This window comes from Notamacropus eugenii, chromosome 3 (assembly GCF_028372415.1).
Source record: "Notamacropus eugenii isolate mMacEug1 chromosome 3, mMacEug1.pri_v2, whole genome shotgun sequence".
In the NCBI taxonomy this organism is placed as follows: Eukaryota; Metazoa; Chordata; class Mammalia; order Diprotodontia; family Macropodidae; genus Notamacropus; species Notamacropus eugenii.
This window is the reverse complement of record NC_092874.1, coordinates 453,294,086-453,311,139: the sequence shown is the minus strand read 5'-3', so window position 1 is coordinate 453,311,139 and position 17,054 is coordinate 453,294,086. Positions and strand designations below refer to the sequence as shown.

The 17,054-nt window shown below is 38.0% G+C and overlaps 1 protein-coding gene across 3 annotated transcripts in view; it reads right to left on the bottom strand.

Annotated features, from left to right (window-relative positions):
• The window catches only part of MDFIC2 (MyoD family inhibitor domain containing 2), a 158,384-nt gene extending 142,321 nt beyond the window's left edge, over nucleotides 1–16,063 (bottom strand). Inside the window, exons 1-2 of one of the 3 annotated variants that reach the window (XR_011964732.1) lie at nucleotides 15,883–16,063; nucleotides 15,108–15,195 (exon numbers count right to left, since the gene is read on the bottom strand). Coding sequence is in view for 2 of the 3 variants with exons in the window: in XM_072598689.1 (XP_072454790.1) it covers nucleotides 15,108–15,195 (88 nt within the window). In the remaining variant the exon portion in view is untranslated. The remainder of the gene's footprint in view (nucleotides 1–15,107; nucleotides 15,196–15,882) is intronic. The other 2 variants (XM_072598689.1, XM_072598688.1) reach the window with 2 other exon arrangements.
• Nucleotides 16,064–17,054: the final 991 nt, after the last annotated feature.

Sequence of the window (17,054 nt, the reverse complement as noted above, 5' to 3'; positions counted from 1 at the left end):
GTTGTATTATTTGAATTTGCACTGCACATTTCCATTGGGTTGGAACCAATTACTGTATTTCATTCACATAATTGTAGCTTCAAATAATGTGAATTCGAATACATTCTATTTGATTATTCATACTAATCAGGATCTCTAAATGGTTGAATAGGGCACTAATTCAAAGCTAGTACGAAACAGTTGCTGATCTATATTGGTTGAGGGATTTTTCCACACTAGGAGTTCCCTTCACCAGTAAAATTATGGACCTGGGCTTCTCCACACTTCATTCCCTCTCCCACTAATATTACAGGAAACCAGATCTCTTCTTTGTGGCTTTTATTTTTCTCTTGATGATGAAAAGAAGAAACCACTAATTTCTACAAACAGATGTATGACTGCTAAATCTCCATTTCTACCCTTCCTTGCCTGGTGAAGCCTCCTCCTGACCTTCTGGAACGGTGACACACAAGATGTCCTCCTCTGCAGGCGGTACTGGGCATTAAAAATTTTTGCCCCACTCCCATTGATAGGCCTCAGGTGGGGCTATTGAGGGAGGCTTGATTGGGGGAGGCTTGTTTTGTATGGGGGCCCACACCTTTTGCTGATTGCTAATGAAGTACTGTTTCCTGAGGGGGTGGTACCTTTGGGCTCTGAAAAGAATATATATACTCTGAGGCGAAGTTTTGCTTTGGGGCTTAGTTTTTGGAAGGTTTGTGCGCCAGATGCAACTCTGGGCAGCTGTTTTAAGAAGCCCCCTCCCCATTTGAAAACCCAGATGTTGGGACTTCTTTCTCTGGCAATGATGCATGTATTAACTATGGTCAGACTGTTGAAAGCCCTGTGTGTTGGTTCTCTGTTGGTATATATAATTAAAGTAAGATTGTTTACCCCTCTTAAAGTTGCTTTCCTTTTAGAGAAGCAGATCCGAGAACGTGCTCTTGCTGGCACCTCCCAGGTGCCAGGGTGCTTGCTGATATACTGGCCAGATTTTCACTTACTTGATAAAGTTCTTTGGATGGTGAAAGGAAAAGTTGTCTTTCTTCTACTTTTCCTTTGTTATACACTAGCTATCACTCTAGTGTCTTTACCTTTACCATCTATTTTCTTTAGCCCTGCTTAAATACATTTAAAGCTGCTATTAAGAGGAGCTGAAATGGTTGAAATGATTGATGATTGCAGAGTGATGTCTTCATTTGCTTTATTCCCATTCTTTTTTTAAAAAACTAATGGTCTAGTGAACACCGTCTGCAGGTGCATTTTATTGGAGTGTATATTCCCACTAAATGGTGTTCTGAAGTTAAAAGAAATGGTGCATAATCATATAAAATAAAGTACCTCTATGCAGATTTCACTAGAAACAGAGTGTCCTTAGTCCCAAGGCACAGGATATAACATTAAAAAAAAAATAAAGCTTGCTTTAAGCCTCTTCTCTCTGTTGATGAGAATTACGTTTGTTGTATCAACAGCTGTTGAAACATCAAGAAAATTGGATAGAACCACTGGAAATCTATTCTGGTTGAATGGAGATAATGTTTTGAAATTTCTGGTTTTTACTTTCCATTTTCTCTTTATATCAACTGAGTATGTTTTGGTTCTTGATGTGGGCTGATTGCTTCTACTGTGACTTCATAAAACTGCCATTAATTATTATGAGTGAAGATCGTTCTAGAGTTGATCTAGTATCCTATCACCATTGAGATAGAGTCTTTAAATCTACACTTTTACAACTTCAAGGGACTTTTCACTGATTAATTCATCTGGTTACAGCAGTGAAGCTGATGGAAACTCTGGGCATTCCATTCGGGTGGATTCATTATCATAATTTTTTAGTTGACTTAGTTGTCAAAAAGTTTCAACAGCAATATTTTAAGTCAGTTAACATTTATTAAATGCCTACTATGTGCCAGGCACTCTGCTAAGACCTGGGGATCAAAAGAAAAATGAAAAACTCTCTGTTCTCAAAGAGTTTATTGTCTAATGTGGGAGGCAACATTCAAACAAGAATTTACAACAAACATGGAGACAGTATAAATTGAGGGTAGACCTAGAGGAAATACATCAAGATTAAGGAAGAATGGGAGAGGCATCTGGAAGAAGTCTTTAATTGGTAAGTCGTGAGACCATCATAGACCTGTGAGAACACAAACACATTCAGCTTTTGTGAAACCTTCCAAACGTCTTTAATTAGTTTAACCAAAGATCAAGATGGTTGTTGACCTCTGCGTTTTCAGTCCAATTTATTTGAAGAAAGTGCTAGCCTTTATGAAATACTTGCTAGGTAGACACACACACACACACACACATATGCACGTACTCTATGTCTATGTACATACCTTCCATATAGCTATATGGGCATGCATCTATATCTATTATCTATTTCGGAAAACATTCGTTGTCATAATCTTTTATGGTTTACGTTATTGTAAGCCATTGTGATCATCATTATTGGGATGCCTAGACCTCACTAAAAGCTTATATTTAGAGCTCACTTAAAACTTACATTTGGACCTCACTTAAACTTTATTGAATGTTTAGACTTACCTGCTGATAATCATCACAAGCCATTCATTTGCCTTATCTAGAAATTGCAAACACAGAGCAGTTGCACCTGTGCATCCTTTTTGGTAACTATTCACATGCAGGTTTCTCAGTTGATTGTTGAACTCTATATAATTAAAAACCAGGAGACTTGGGGGAGTGAGTCACACTTTCCCCCCAGGTTCTTCCCTCTGACAAATGAATTAATACACTTCTTTCTAAAACTTTTACAAATTTTGGTTTTATGCTTGACTGACACCATCTATCTATCCTCCATCACAGGGGAAAAAACCAAATATTGAGATGCAATTGTTTGTTCAATGTGAATATAATGTTATATGTTATGTACTTAGAAGAAGAGAGATCATTGACCTACTCCATGATTAGATCAATCCTTCTTTCTCTTTCCTGATTCTATTTCTTCTCATGTCCTTCAGGTCCTTGTTTTCTTAAAATTATTCCTATTAATTTTTGTATCATTACTTTTTCCTCACCTGGCTCCTTCCCAGTTGCCTAAAAATGTGTCAGACCTCACCAATACCAAAATTAAAAATAAAGAAAAGACTACTCTTTGACCATTCTAGCTAATCTGGTTACTGACTCATCTCCTTCCTCTCCTTCAAGACCAGGTGTCTTGAAAAAGTAATTTTCATTTACTGTCTCTATCTCCTTACCATCCATGTTCTTACCATGCCTTTGATTTATGATTCTGTTGCTATTTTGAAACTTCGATCTTCAAAGATGGACTCCTAATGGCCAAATATAATTATTCTATTTGGCTATTTTCATTCCCTTCACTTGTCTCTAGTATTTGATGATGTTGACCATTTTCTCCCTTCTCCTTGAACTTCTGAGTTGCCATACTCATTCTTCTTTAATGGGTCTTTTTCTATCTCCATTAATTTTTTCCTCTTCATAGTCCCAAGGTTCTCAAACTTCTCTTCCCTCTTAATAAATAATCTCTTTCTTTGCAATCTCGTTCAATCTCATCATTTTGAGTATCACCTTACTGCAAATGTCTCCCAAATCATAGATACAGTACATGACCTTTCCCCTCAGACTATAGACCTTTGTCTCCAACTGCCTATATTTCATCTTCAAGTAACCTTTCTGGGTCTTGACTGTAAAATGAAGTGATTGGATTAAATGATTTCTAAAGGTTCCTTTAGCTCTAAACCTTACAATCTTACTTGGCTTGCCTTTTTCCCAGTAGCCTCTTGTACCTACTCCGTGTTATAGCCAAACTCATTAACTCTTCAATCCTGCATATGTGCCATCTTTAATCAAATGAGACAACGTTAAAAAAATCATTTATCATGGTGTCTGGTACATAGTAGGCATTATACAAATAGGTATCCCCTTCTTTGCTCTCCTTTCCCCCATTCTCTATGTGTAAAATGCCCTTCCTTACCACCCTTTCTTAAGTAGTCTGTCCCATTTTTTATTGTCCTTTGAAGCCAAGTAGCTGACATTTTCCTTAGGAAATTTTCTCTGTTTTCTCTCAGTTCTTCATGATTTCCTGCCTCATACTGCACAAAGCAGACCCTGCCAGCCCTAAGAAGTGCTTATGTATTTTCTGGTATTCTAGTTATCTGTTTTTATGTAATATGCCTATATTAACTGATAAGCTCCTTGAGGGCAGAAATCATGGCAATCTAAACTTTTATGTGTCTGGAAGCCAGCACAGTATAGATATTTAATAAATGTTTCTTAAAACAAATTGGTTAAGATGTGAAAAATATTTCAAAGTTTATCAGAGGATTTGGCATTTTTACCTTCTCTTTGCTTCAGGCAATTAGTTTATGACCCTATAGATAAGGAAAAGAATTGGGAAAACCATCTGCCACTTCTAATATTCCCTCTAAGTCATGCTAAAAAAATGCCAAATCTATCTTCATTCCTTTACCTCAGATTGGTTGCTGTATCTCTAGATTTTATGAGTTAATCCAGGGGCAGCCAAGTTTTTCTGTACTGGGCTACATGATCAGAAATCCATATGTGTGTGTGCCTCACCAATCTAATTATATAATTAATGACATTCGACTCCAATTACAATTACTAATTGATCCAAGCCTCCTACCATGACACCTGGCAGCAGTCAGTTATACAAAAGTGGCAGCCGGCAGGTGGCTAGGCCCTGTTGACCCATCAGACCATGTGACCTTGCTAATTAGACAAGAAAAAAATGATAAAATTCTCAGACTGGATAAATTTGTTAAGAGAACATGTGGAAAGAAAAGACTTGGTGTTCACAATTCTTGTGTAATAATAGAAATCTTAGTCTGTCATAAAACCTACTTATTGAAAAGAGTAAACGATCAGAATTATTGGGACTGTTTTGTTATCAAATAATTTCATCTACAAAGCACACCAGGGAAAACTGAGGAGTAAGTAGAGCCTTGCAGTAAGAAGTCAGGAAGACCTGAGTTCCACTATTACTTCAGCCACTGAAGAGCTGTGAGTTTTGGGGCCAATAAAGTGGCCTCAGCTTCAGTTTCCTCATTCATAAAATAAGAAAAATAACAGCTGCTAACTCCCAAAGTTGCGGTGAGGCTCAAATTAAATACTTCATGCAAATTACTCTGCAAACTTTAAATCTCTGTGTAAATTTTATACTTATAAAAAAAGTATTGCTATCTATTTGTAGTCTCAGCTTTGTGCACGGTAAGCAAACCATAAATGGTTTTTCATTAATTTATGATTATGAAATTTGAACATATCATCTGCTTATTAATAGTTACTATTTCTTTATTTCCAAATTATTTGTGTTCTTTGGATTTTTCTCCAGTGAGGAGTGTATGATTGTTCTTATGGATATGTATTACTTCCTTTTAAATTCATGGCATCATGTTAGTATATTTAGTATCAAAACAATCTGTTTTAAATGTTTTTTTTAAGGTATTACTTTTTAGTCTTTAAAAAATAATGCTCTTGTTTCCAAAGTTTTTTTCTATTTATTTGACCAATGGAAACATTTCTCTTCTCTGCCACTGACACCTATGTCATTCATTTTTCTTCCAGTTTTGTTTCATAATGAGAACAAAATTTAGTTCACTATCTTGGTGTATATTGTACATTCTGAACCTAAGCCTCTTTTTTGCCATGTAGCTAAAATACTTGTTCAATATTTCTTATTGAATAATGATTCCATGGAGAGGCAGTGAGGCATGTGTCATAGAGAACTGACTTCAGAGACAGTAAGTCCTAGGTTCCTGTTCTTTGTTCATCACCTGAGGTCAAATCCAGCCTCAGACATTTACTAGTGTGACCTTGGGCAAGTCATTTAACTTCTCTCACCTCAGTTTCCTCCTCTACAAAATGGAAATAGTAATAACACCTCGCTCAGAGGATTGTGGTGAGGTTCAAATGAGATAATACTTGTAAGATGCTTTGGGAATCTTATAGTGAGTGCTATGTAAAAGCTAGCTTTTATCCTTATTTTAAATGGTTTTCCTTTCTGCTGATTTTATTTCAAAAGTATGATTTCTTTTTTGTTGTTTTGATGTCAGGTTCTTAACTTCAGTCAAAATTATCTGAATTACTTTTTGTGCCTGGTCTTATGTATTACATACGAGGAATTACACAGGACTCAGCAGATATCAAAGTTGCAGCAAGTGAGGAATTGAGCCTATAAGTTTCAAACCTGGGGGGGTGACTGTCAGAGCTTCTCTGGTGACCCCAGATACTTATGTGACTCAGCTCTACAGCACTTTCACTTTGAGATGAGTGGTCCCAGCAGGCCATTGAGCAGAGAAAACCTGAAGAATTAGTTGAGGGAGTCATTCATCTGCCCTTTGTCAAGCTTTTCTTTTCCAACTGCTAATTATTTTAGGACTAATCTAGTCTGAAGAGTTTGAAAAGGATTGCCTTTGCCTCACCTGGAAGTTTAGGGGTTGCAAACCACATAGCAGCTAAAGCTGGGAGTCAGCTAGGCAAATCTGACACTGGGCCTCTGGTTGACTCTTCCGATTTATGTTTCTTTGTTTATAAGGGAACAAGAAGCCATTCCGAGATGAGTGTGTAGAGCTTTCCAGTCAACACTGCGGCTCTGAGAAGTCAGTAGGTCCCAGATTAGGAATAACTGGCAGCAGGGGGAGAAAAGACAACCACTGACAAATGTCTCAGCCTAAATGGTATCCTGGCTTGCCAAAAGACATGGATCTGGAGTTACTTGGACAGTGCAATGCCAAGGTGAAATATAAAATAGCCTACTCTTCTGTCCTGGCAAATGCTTTATGGTTTGATGGTTTTATGTCAACTTCTTGGCAGAGTGTAACAACAGTGATTACTCCCATTTCTTTAGCTTGTTTAAGTTTTCATCCATGCACCCTGAACAGAACAGTATTTATAAGTTATTGAAACCTGTGTTCAGTCCATCTGTCAGTTTGAGCCTGTTGTGTTTCACATTTCTTTTGGTTATAGGAAATAAATGCCCATCCCATACCTGATTTATCTTATACATTATGTACCTTTCTACTCTCCTCTCTGGGGAGAAAATAAATACGAACCAAAACCTAGGACTTAAGAAACAATTTTCCTAGAGCACTGGAATAGAAGGACATAATGAGCTAAAACATTTATGAAAAGGAGCCTAATACCTCTCAGTCTCTAGTACACAGTGTTCTCTGTCTAGCCCAGACTTTCCAATTTTGCAGTTTTCTCACCTTCAATGACCTGTATCCTCAATATACCTCAACCAATATGTGTGGTGGCTGTCATAGCACATCTCTAACAGGCAACAAAATTTGGTCCAAATGCTGAAACTCCTAATTATAACTCTTTCAAGATATCAAGTCATTATTCGCCACCAGAAATTAAACAGAATCAATAGCCCATGTTTTTTGTAACTATGTCTGCAATGCAATAGATTAAGAGGTCCAGACATCTGCTTTTCCATTCATATTGTTGTGTCTGACTCTTTGTGACCCTATTTGGAGTTTCTTGGCAATGTTATTGAAAGAGTTTGCCATTTCTTGCTCCAATTCATTTTGCAAATGAGGAAACGGAGGAAAACAGGGTTAAATGACTTGCCCAAGGTCACACAGCTGGTAAGTGTCTGAGGCCAGATTGGAACTCAGGAAGATGAGTCTTCCTGACTTCAGGGCTGGTTTTCTATCCATTGCACTACTTGGTTGTTCTTCCATTAATCTTAGTAAGCATTCATTATACACATGCATTGTACAAGGTACTGTACTAGACCCTAGGGATAAAAACACAGAAATCATCTGTCAGTCAACTAGCATTTATGAAGTACAAACTGTTAGTCAACAACCAACAAATATTTTTAAAGCATTGTGATAAAGACTGGAGATAAAAAATGCAAAAAATTGTCTCTGCTTTCATGGCTTATAGTTCTAATAGTAGAGCAACATGTCAACACCTATGAAAACCAAACTACATGCAGGATATATTGGGGGTAACCTCAGAGGGAAGGCACTAGGGTTGAGAAGTACTGGAAAAACATCTTGCAGAAAGTTAAATTTGAATTGAAACTTGAAAAAAATATCCAGGACAGAGAGCTTTCTAGGCATGCTCAGAGTCAGGGCATGGAGTATTATTTTTGAGGAATAGCATGGAGACTAGGGTCATTGGACCACCAGTATGTGAAGAGGAGTAAGGTGTAAGAAGGCTGGAAAGGGAGAAGATTGGAAGAGGTAAGGCTGGAAAGAGTTTTGAAAATAAAGAAAGGATTCGATATTTGATCTTAGAGGTGTCAGGGAGCCACTGGAGTTTATTGACTGAGGGAGGGTCATGATCTGGTCAGACTGGTGTTTTAGGAAGATTAGTTTGACTGTGGAGTATAGGCTGAATGGAAGACTAAGGTAGTGAGACCAACAAAGGCTTTCACAATTGTCCAGGCATGAGGTGATGAGGGCCTGAAACAGGATAGTTGCAGTGTCAAAGACAAGAAGGGGCCATGCACAAGAGATGCAATTAAGGTAGAAATGAAAGAACTTAACAAGCAATTGGATTTGGGGGATGAGAAAGTGAAGAGTCAAGGATGACATCTAGGTTGAGAGCATGGGTGACTGGAAAATCGAGGCTACCAGAGAGAGTAATAGGAGGTTAGAAATAGGGGACAGTAAGATGGGGGAAGAGAATGATTTCAGTTGACATTTTTATCTTAATATGTCTACAAGTCATCCATTTTATTTGAATGGTAGTTGGAAATTGGAGGATGAAAATCTGGAGAGGAAATAGTATCAAGGGGAAGAGAGTGATCTACGGTGTCAGATTATGTAAAGAAGTCAAGAAGACTGAGGTTTGAGAAGTGGGCACTGGGTTTAGCAATTAAGAGATCATTGGTAACTTTGAAGAGGGTAGTTGAATGATGAATTCACTAATCAGATTGCAGGGAGTTCAGAGAGTGAGAGGAAAGAAAGTAGAAGTAGATATTGCAGCTGGCTTTCTTGAGGAGTTTAGCCATGAGAGGGAGGTGAGATATAGAATGATAACTAGCGGGGACAGACTGATCAAGGGAAAGGTTTTTGAGGATGGAGGAGACATAGGTATATTTGTAAGCAGTAGGGAAGCAGCCAGTTTACAGGAAGAGATTAAAGATTAATATGAGTACGAAAGAGACAGGGGGCAATCTATTGGAAAAAAGGGGGGGCAGAATTAAGTCACTAGAGCATGTAGAGAGGTTTGCCATGGCAAGAAAAAGGTCTACCTTTTCATGTGAAATAGAGTTGAAGGAGGAGATAGGAGTAGAAGGTATCTAAATGATATGAAATGAAGAACAGGGGAGAAATGGAAACTCTGAGGATGGCCTCAATTTTCTTGATGAAATATAAGCAAGGTCTTATGCTGAGAAATTGAAATAAGGAATGCTGTAGGAGACTTGAGAAGAGATGAAAACTTTCCACCCAAAAAAACCTTAGGGAATTATTGTAAGTGAGATGGCAAATTGATTCTGGAGGGGGTAAGAAGATTGCCTTGCTGCAGTGATGGCTCAGTGGAGATCATGCAATATAATCTTGTCGCTAGCCAAATCAGTACAGCTTTCTGATTTTCTTCAACTTTCTTAAGCAGCATGAGAGTAGGAGCAAAGGCAGCAAATGTTGGGGGTAAGCCAAGGGGTTTTCAAGGCAAAGTCTCTAATAAGATAAAGGGGCTAAAAGTGGGTGTTGAGTTGAACTTTTTCACTAAGAAGCATGGAGGTGGGGGGTGAAATGTCTCATATTGGGAGCATCAAGCAAACCAGTGTAGTGGGAACATGGAGGGTGTGGAGGGTTCTAAAATGATAAGGTAGCTATATCAGGCAGCCCCAACCATTGCTTCTGAATCCATTGCGGAACTTCCCCAGACTTGCAATTCTATCACGGTGTCTTTGCCCCATCTAGCCTCCACTCCTGAAAAGCTCTGCCCCCTCCTCTCTGCCTCTTAGTTTCACTGGCTTCTTTCCAACCTGAGTACAAATTCCAACTTTGATAAGAGATCTTTTCCTGTTTCTGAACCACTAATATCTTCCTCCTCAGGCTGTCTTCCTTCTATCCCATGTCTTCTATGTAACTAGTTATTCACATATTATCTCCACTACTAGAATGTGTTTTCCTCCAGGGCAGGGATTTATTTTTTTGCCTTTCTTTATGTCCCTAGTCTCTTAGTGCAGCGGCTGGTACATAGTAAGTACTTAAATACCTGTTGACTGACTGCCTATGCCAGAGAGTCCTATGTTATCATGAAGCAATAATTCTGTACAAAGTGATTTCAGGAATTCCAATCCAATTTCTTAAAGTGCAAGATACTCCTCCTGTGGACTCCAAACATGTAAGCCATATTCCTTTGAATAGAGCCTTAAGGTAGAGCCCATTATTTATAAAAGCACAGATTCATCCTACCATTTTCCCTCTTGAAAGGGAATAAAAGGCATTTATGTCCTAAAACTAACTCATCCTGCTAATTCCCAATTAAGATGTTGTCATCAAGCATCTGGCTCAATTCCCTTTTATGAAATACAGTAAACATAATTTGAGCGTAGCTTAAATGAAGTGTCCAAATGGGATAGCACAGGTCACCTGGGAAATTAGATTTTTGAGATTATGAGTATAAAATGCCCAAGTTGTACTTCACTGGCAAGTTTTCTAAAAATACAATTTCTTTTCAAAGAAAATCTTTGACTGCTTTATCAGTTTCAGCATGACACAAGCATGAGATTTTTGAAAGGGGTAATCTAGCATGGTAAATTTGTGGTGCAGGAATTAGATGTCTTTTGTTGCTGATGTCCAGTTGTGTCCAACTCCATGACCCCATTTGGGGTTTTCTTGGCAAAGATATTGGAGTGATTTGTCATTTCCTTCTCCAGCTCATTTTACAGATGAGGAAACTGAGGTAAACATGGTTAAATGACTTGCCCAGGGTCATACATCTAATAAGTATCTGAGTTCACTTTGAACTCAGGTTTTCCTGACTCTGGGCTCAGTGCTCTAGCCACTGTGCCACCTAACTCACTAGAATGATGTCTAGGTCTACCTTAAAGTTCTGAGATTCTAATTCTAATTTATTCTGTATATACCTTGTATAAACATAAGTATTTATAATTAGACTGTGAGCTCCTTGAGAGCAAGGAATATTTTTGCTTTTCTTTGTATCCCAATCCTTAACCATAGTTCCTAGCACATAGTAGGCATTTAATAAATACTTGCTTACTTAACCCCATGTGGGTTCAAATTTTGCATCTGATGCACACCAGGAATCAGTTTATTCTCTCTGAATTTACTATCCTTACCTTGAGGATGAGGTTAATAATACCTGTAGTTCTTTTATTAGGCTAAAATGTGATAATGAATATAAAGTACTCAGGAAATATCTATTTTATTGTCATTATCAAAACCTGGAGGAAAAAATAAGATTTTAAAAATGAGCATTTCTATAGAATTTAAGTTATAAATTCCAGCCCACTAGGAAGGCATCAATTCTTTTGTTCTTTTGTATTTGAGTTTTACCAAAATAGCTGGGTTATACCAAATATCGGAAAGAAGATTTTGGTCCCACCTTAGGAAAAATGTTCTACTCCCACATTCATCTTGCAAGTATTTAAAATAGATAGTTGTACCATTTTACCACTGGACCCAGATGGCTCTGAAGGAGAAAGTGAGGCTGGCGACTTTACACAGCCCTGCCTAGCTTAAATCCAATTCACTTGCAAATCATGCCATCATCTTCCTGATGTCATGGTCCTCTTCAAGAATAAAGGACAAACGACATCACCAATTCAAAACAGAAGTCATAAAAATGATGCTAAATGACAATGGTGTTAAATAAAAGTATCTTTGTCTTAAAAAAAGTTTTAGAGAATTTCCAGCCATATGGTTTCAATAAGTTCACTCAGAGAGAAATCAGCAGGGGTCAATGGTTGGACTTGGAGTCTAAGGACCTATGTCTCAATCTTATCTCTGTTGCTTCTTGGAGGGGTAGGGTTAAGCAAGTCTTGACCAATTTCAATCTTCTTTGCTTCATTTATGAAATGAAGAGATTGGACTAGATGACATCTGAGAGTCCTACTTCTAAATCTGTGATGCTACAATCTTTATGCCAATGCTGCCTTCAGAAACTATAGTCATCCCTGAAATACATTTCCCTAGGACAAGCCAAGGAGATGTAGTGTCACTATGTTGAGAAATTCTGAAACTATTTAAAAAACCCTATATTTTTTAGTGGTTTGTAGCATGGAAAATGTGAGTAAGAAAGGGATGGTGGTAATGATGAGAGGGTAGAGAAAGAATACATTTGGTAGAGGCCATCATAGAGACAAAGCATTTTTTTTTTTTCTAAGCAGGCATCGTTATGAAGTTCAATTTCACAAGGATCTCTCCCAAGCGTCTATTTATCCTATGTGGCTCAATCACTGTTCTTCTGACTCTTTCATTATGGAATATTCTACTCTCTTCCAACTGATAAGATGATCTTTTATGATGAAAACACTTAAGAATCATTACTAATAGACCTAAGACATGTATAAGATGTTAGTCAAGGTGTGATCCTTGTATCTAGGTAGTAATTGAAAATTGATTGTGTTTGTTAGTTTGTCTTTAACTACTTCATAACATTGAACAGTAATAAGAGAAAACCTTGAATACTATGTTTAGTTTTTCATATTTTCTTGGAGACTTGTGATTTCACCAGCAAAAGGTGGAAACTCCCAGTGGAGATAGACAGTTCTGCAACTAATAGATTTATATAGTTGCCAAAGTACACAGATAAATTGCTAGATAGATGAAAGGTAGGTAGATTGATGGGGCTAGCAAGGTGGCTCGGTGGATAGAGTGCCAGACCTGGAGTTGAGAAGTGTCATCTTCCTGAGTTCAGATCTGGCCTCAGATACTTACTAGCTGTGTGATCCTGGCTAGGCAAGTCATAAAACCCTGTTTGCCTCAGTTTCCTCAGAAAATGAGCTGGAGAAGGAAATGGCAAACCACTCCATTATCTTTGCCAAGAAAATCCCAAATAGGGTCATGAAGAATTGGACACAACTGAAACAACTCGGCAACAACAACAGAGATAGATGATAGATAGATAGATAGATAGATAGATAGATAGATAAAAGCTATGACATTTATTAAGCACTTACTATGTGCCAGGCATATTCTTTGCCCTCAAGGAATTTAAATGAAGATGCAAACACAAAAAGGAAAGCTGGAGGGATTACTGATGGCAAGGAAGTGGTGAAGATGTCCAGGTGCTGACTCGAAAAGGTCAAAGGTCTCTTATCAGAGCCTGGTCACTCTGTGAAGAGTTCAAGTGGGAAGTGGGAAGTTGTAGGAATGGAGAATGTTAATGAGGACCAAAGTACAAGACAGCAGCATAAGGCATGCAGATAGTGAAAAACCAAGACCTGGGTTCTGATAAGATAATGAGACTTAGTAGAGATGAACAACCTAGAAGGGAAGTGACTCGCTTAGGATCACACAATTTATGTAAGAGAGTATTAAACCATAGATCTGCCTAACTCTGAGATGAGCTCACTATTTCACACTGCTCCTCTGTGTCATGCTCTCTGTCTCTGTGTCTTTCTTTTTCTCTCTCTCTCTCTCTCTGTCTGTATCTCTGTCTCTGCCTCTCTCCTAGGACTTTTCAAACTGTAATCTGTGGAATCTCAAGTGTGCCCTGGATAAATTGCAGGGGATGCATGTACTTTATAATCTTATGTATTTTGTTTTATGCATTTGAAAAACATTCTTCTGAGAAGGGTCCATGAGCTTTGTCAGACTGTCCAAGGGGGCCAAGACAGAAAAATGTTAAGAGGCCCTATTCTCAAGGGAAGGTAACATCGCATAATGTACACAGTGTGGTGCTTAGCATGAGAAAGGCGAGGGCTCTAATCCTGCCTCTGATACACAGATTAGCCTGGAAACCTGGACAAATCACTAATAATAACAAGTAACATTTATACAGTGCCTACTATGTGCTAGGCATTGTGCTAAGCACTTTACAAACATGACCTTATTTGATCCTCAAGACAACCCTGGAGATCGACGCTGTGATCATCGCTATTTTACACATGAAGAACCTGAGGTGAAATGACTTGTCCAGGGTCACACAGCTTGCAAGATTTCACCTCAGGTCTTTCTGACTCCCGGTCAGGAGCTCTGTTCACTATGCCAACTAGCTTTAAGTGTCCTCGACAAATCCCAAAGACGTATCTAACTGAGGCATGAATCAATGAATGGAAAAGCATTATTTAAGCACTTAAACTTTTCCAGGCTTGATACTCAGCATAGAGTTTTCATGGATAATTGTCACAGTGATATAGTATTGTACAATGGAGGAAGAAACTTCCGAACCAGTAGTTCCCCATACGTACAAAATCCTTTGCCATTTTTTTTGCATGTACATATGTGTGCCTATATTTGTGTTTGGGTATACACACACATATACATAAATATTTAAAATATCTATCTATTTATCTATATAGATAGATAGATATATATTCAGCTATGTAATATAGATGAAGATACCTAACTTCACAGGTATATAAATAGTTATACTATGAGAACATATCGATTTATACGTATATTTCAAGCCTTGTATTACGTACACTTTGGTAGCTACCTCATTCTCCCCCTGGGAAAGAGCTGCTCTAAATTGCAGTGAATGGTGATTCTATTTGTGGACTTCAGAGCCTACTGTATATGTGGTTTCCACAGTTAAGAAAAGAAAGTGTCTTTGCTACTCAAGCTATTTAGTTTCCCTGAGAAATACAAAGGAAAGAAAATTTACACAAGGAATTCAATTGCCATTGTCCTTATATACATCATGCACAGCCACCGATGATGGCAAGGCCACTGTGGGTTTTGTTTTTTCCAAATAAAAGCAAAAGAATGATCTTTGATTTTTCTGGGACATAGAAACTGCAACATTTTTTTTAGCAGGGATGCAGAAAAGCACCAATTTAGGCCATGTTAATACAAATAAAACAAATCAATAAAGCAGTAAAAGCACCCTCCTTGATAAAAAAATTATATATATTTGTGTAGGAACTTTGGGGCTGAGTAGAATTTTCTCCCCCTGTTTCTTCTTAAGCCATCTTTGGATAAACAAAAGATAATTTTTAAGCTAATGAAAAACCATAAAAAATGTGAACTTACCTTCATTCAACCAAGAAATATTATTTTTATCATTTTCAAAATTCTCTGCTGCTCTGATTTTTATCTTTCCCAGCTCAGTTTCTGACATCTGAGTGAAAACAGAATTGATGAAATAAAAAGTTTCATTAACAACCGAAATTCACAATATTGAGCTTCTCCTCCACTGTATCTTGATTCTCAGCTGCATTTTTTTGTTCATTTCCTAACATTCAAACTCTTATAATACTATCCATTAGTATCATTCTTAATGCTTTTAAAAATGTTAAATAATATGTATATCCAGTTACAATCTTTGGTAACGTAAACTGCTATAAATTGTTACAAATGAGCTCAGTAATAAATTCCTAGCCTCGGAGGACAATCCGTATACATCTAGCCACAGGATTGCAAAAATGATGCATGCTCTGGTTTAATGGGATTTTTAGGTCTCAGTAAGGCAAAGCAGGCTGCGAAATGGAATATAATAAGGTAAACAGTGATAAAAATCACAAAGGAAACTTTAACAGTGTGTGACCCTCTCACACATACACCCCAGGATAACCTTTATTTATCACTTTCAGCAATGTATTTGGCCTCATGAGAATGAAACGTATAGCATGCAAAGTTACTGTAGTTAAGGTATTACTGACAGAGAGTGATTGAATGTATCCAGTCCCTTGAACTTGACTTTCAACGTTCTTAGTCAGATAGGACTGTCCACTCTTCAAGTCATACTTACAAGTCAAGTTATACTTCCTAGGAACCCAAACACCCTAAAGTACCCTCAGCTGTTTACCTGGTTGTTCCAAGATGAGGAGACAGTGGGAAGAAGGAGGAGGAGGAGCAATTGGGAGCTTTGGAGCTGGTTCTTCTTGTAGACTCCCTTGTTTTCTGTGGGTGTCCAGCATTCCCTCACACTGACAGAAGTGAGCAGGAGAGCAAATACACTCCCTGCCTCTCTCCCTTTGTCCCTCCCTCCCTCCCTGTGTGGTGCTAAGTCTGTAAAGCTGCCAGAGCCATCCCAGTGACTGCTGAGAGCTGGATTTTTTTTAAGTTCTTATTAAGCCTTGGCATTCAAGCAGAGTGAAAACCAACTTGACGGTGACTATTTATTGAAATGCCACATGACCAAGTAGGATATACCAAATAGACACTTTTGCTACTGGTTTAGAATCACACATAACCCAGGGCAAAATATTCAAGGAAATAGAGAAGGAAAACATCAATCCCTCCCCCTCCCCAAATAAACAACAACAAATGGAACCAGTTATAGAATATCTGGCCTGAAATAAAGTTAGGGAAAATACCATGAAATGACAGGGTCTAGGAGTTTGCCATGCCATTTATTCATCTTTTGGGCAGCAATTTCCCAAATTCTTCATGGATGAGAGTTTGTATAGAAATGTGAAGTTGTGAATACTTTCTAGGAAATCTCCAAAAAATACTTACCTAATTAGGGAGCATATCAGGGCCAATTGTAAGGAAATTTCATTCATTCCAATACTCCATTTTCTCCTTGTGTATTTCCTCAAATAGTTTAGATTATTAGTTCAGGTGGAGCATGGTTGGTCAAGGCGAGAGGGAAAGGTCAGGGCAGCTGACTTCAAGAATTTGAAGGGTTTCCACATGAAGATGATTTTTGGTTTTCTTGGAGGTCTTAAAGGGTTATTGTCCTTCATTTTTGAAGAGGTCCAATGGTGTGGTGTTGGGGTAAAATAGTTGATGATGGGTAATGTCTTCACTTGTGCATGAATTGTATTTAAGCAAGAAAGAGTTGTGCAAAGTTGTCAACCTCACTCTTTCAGGGTCCCTGAAGTCCGGTGATAGGACAAAAGTCAAGATGGTCAGCAATGACCAGGGATGCAGTGGATGACCTTTTAGTCTTGGATGTCTGACCAACTTCTGAGATCTCCACTGCTTCTACTTCAGTCACCATCATGGCTATTGGAACAAATTATCATCATCCAC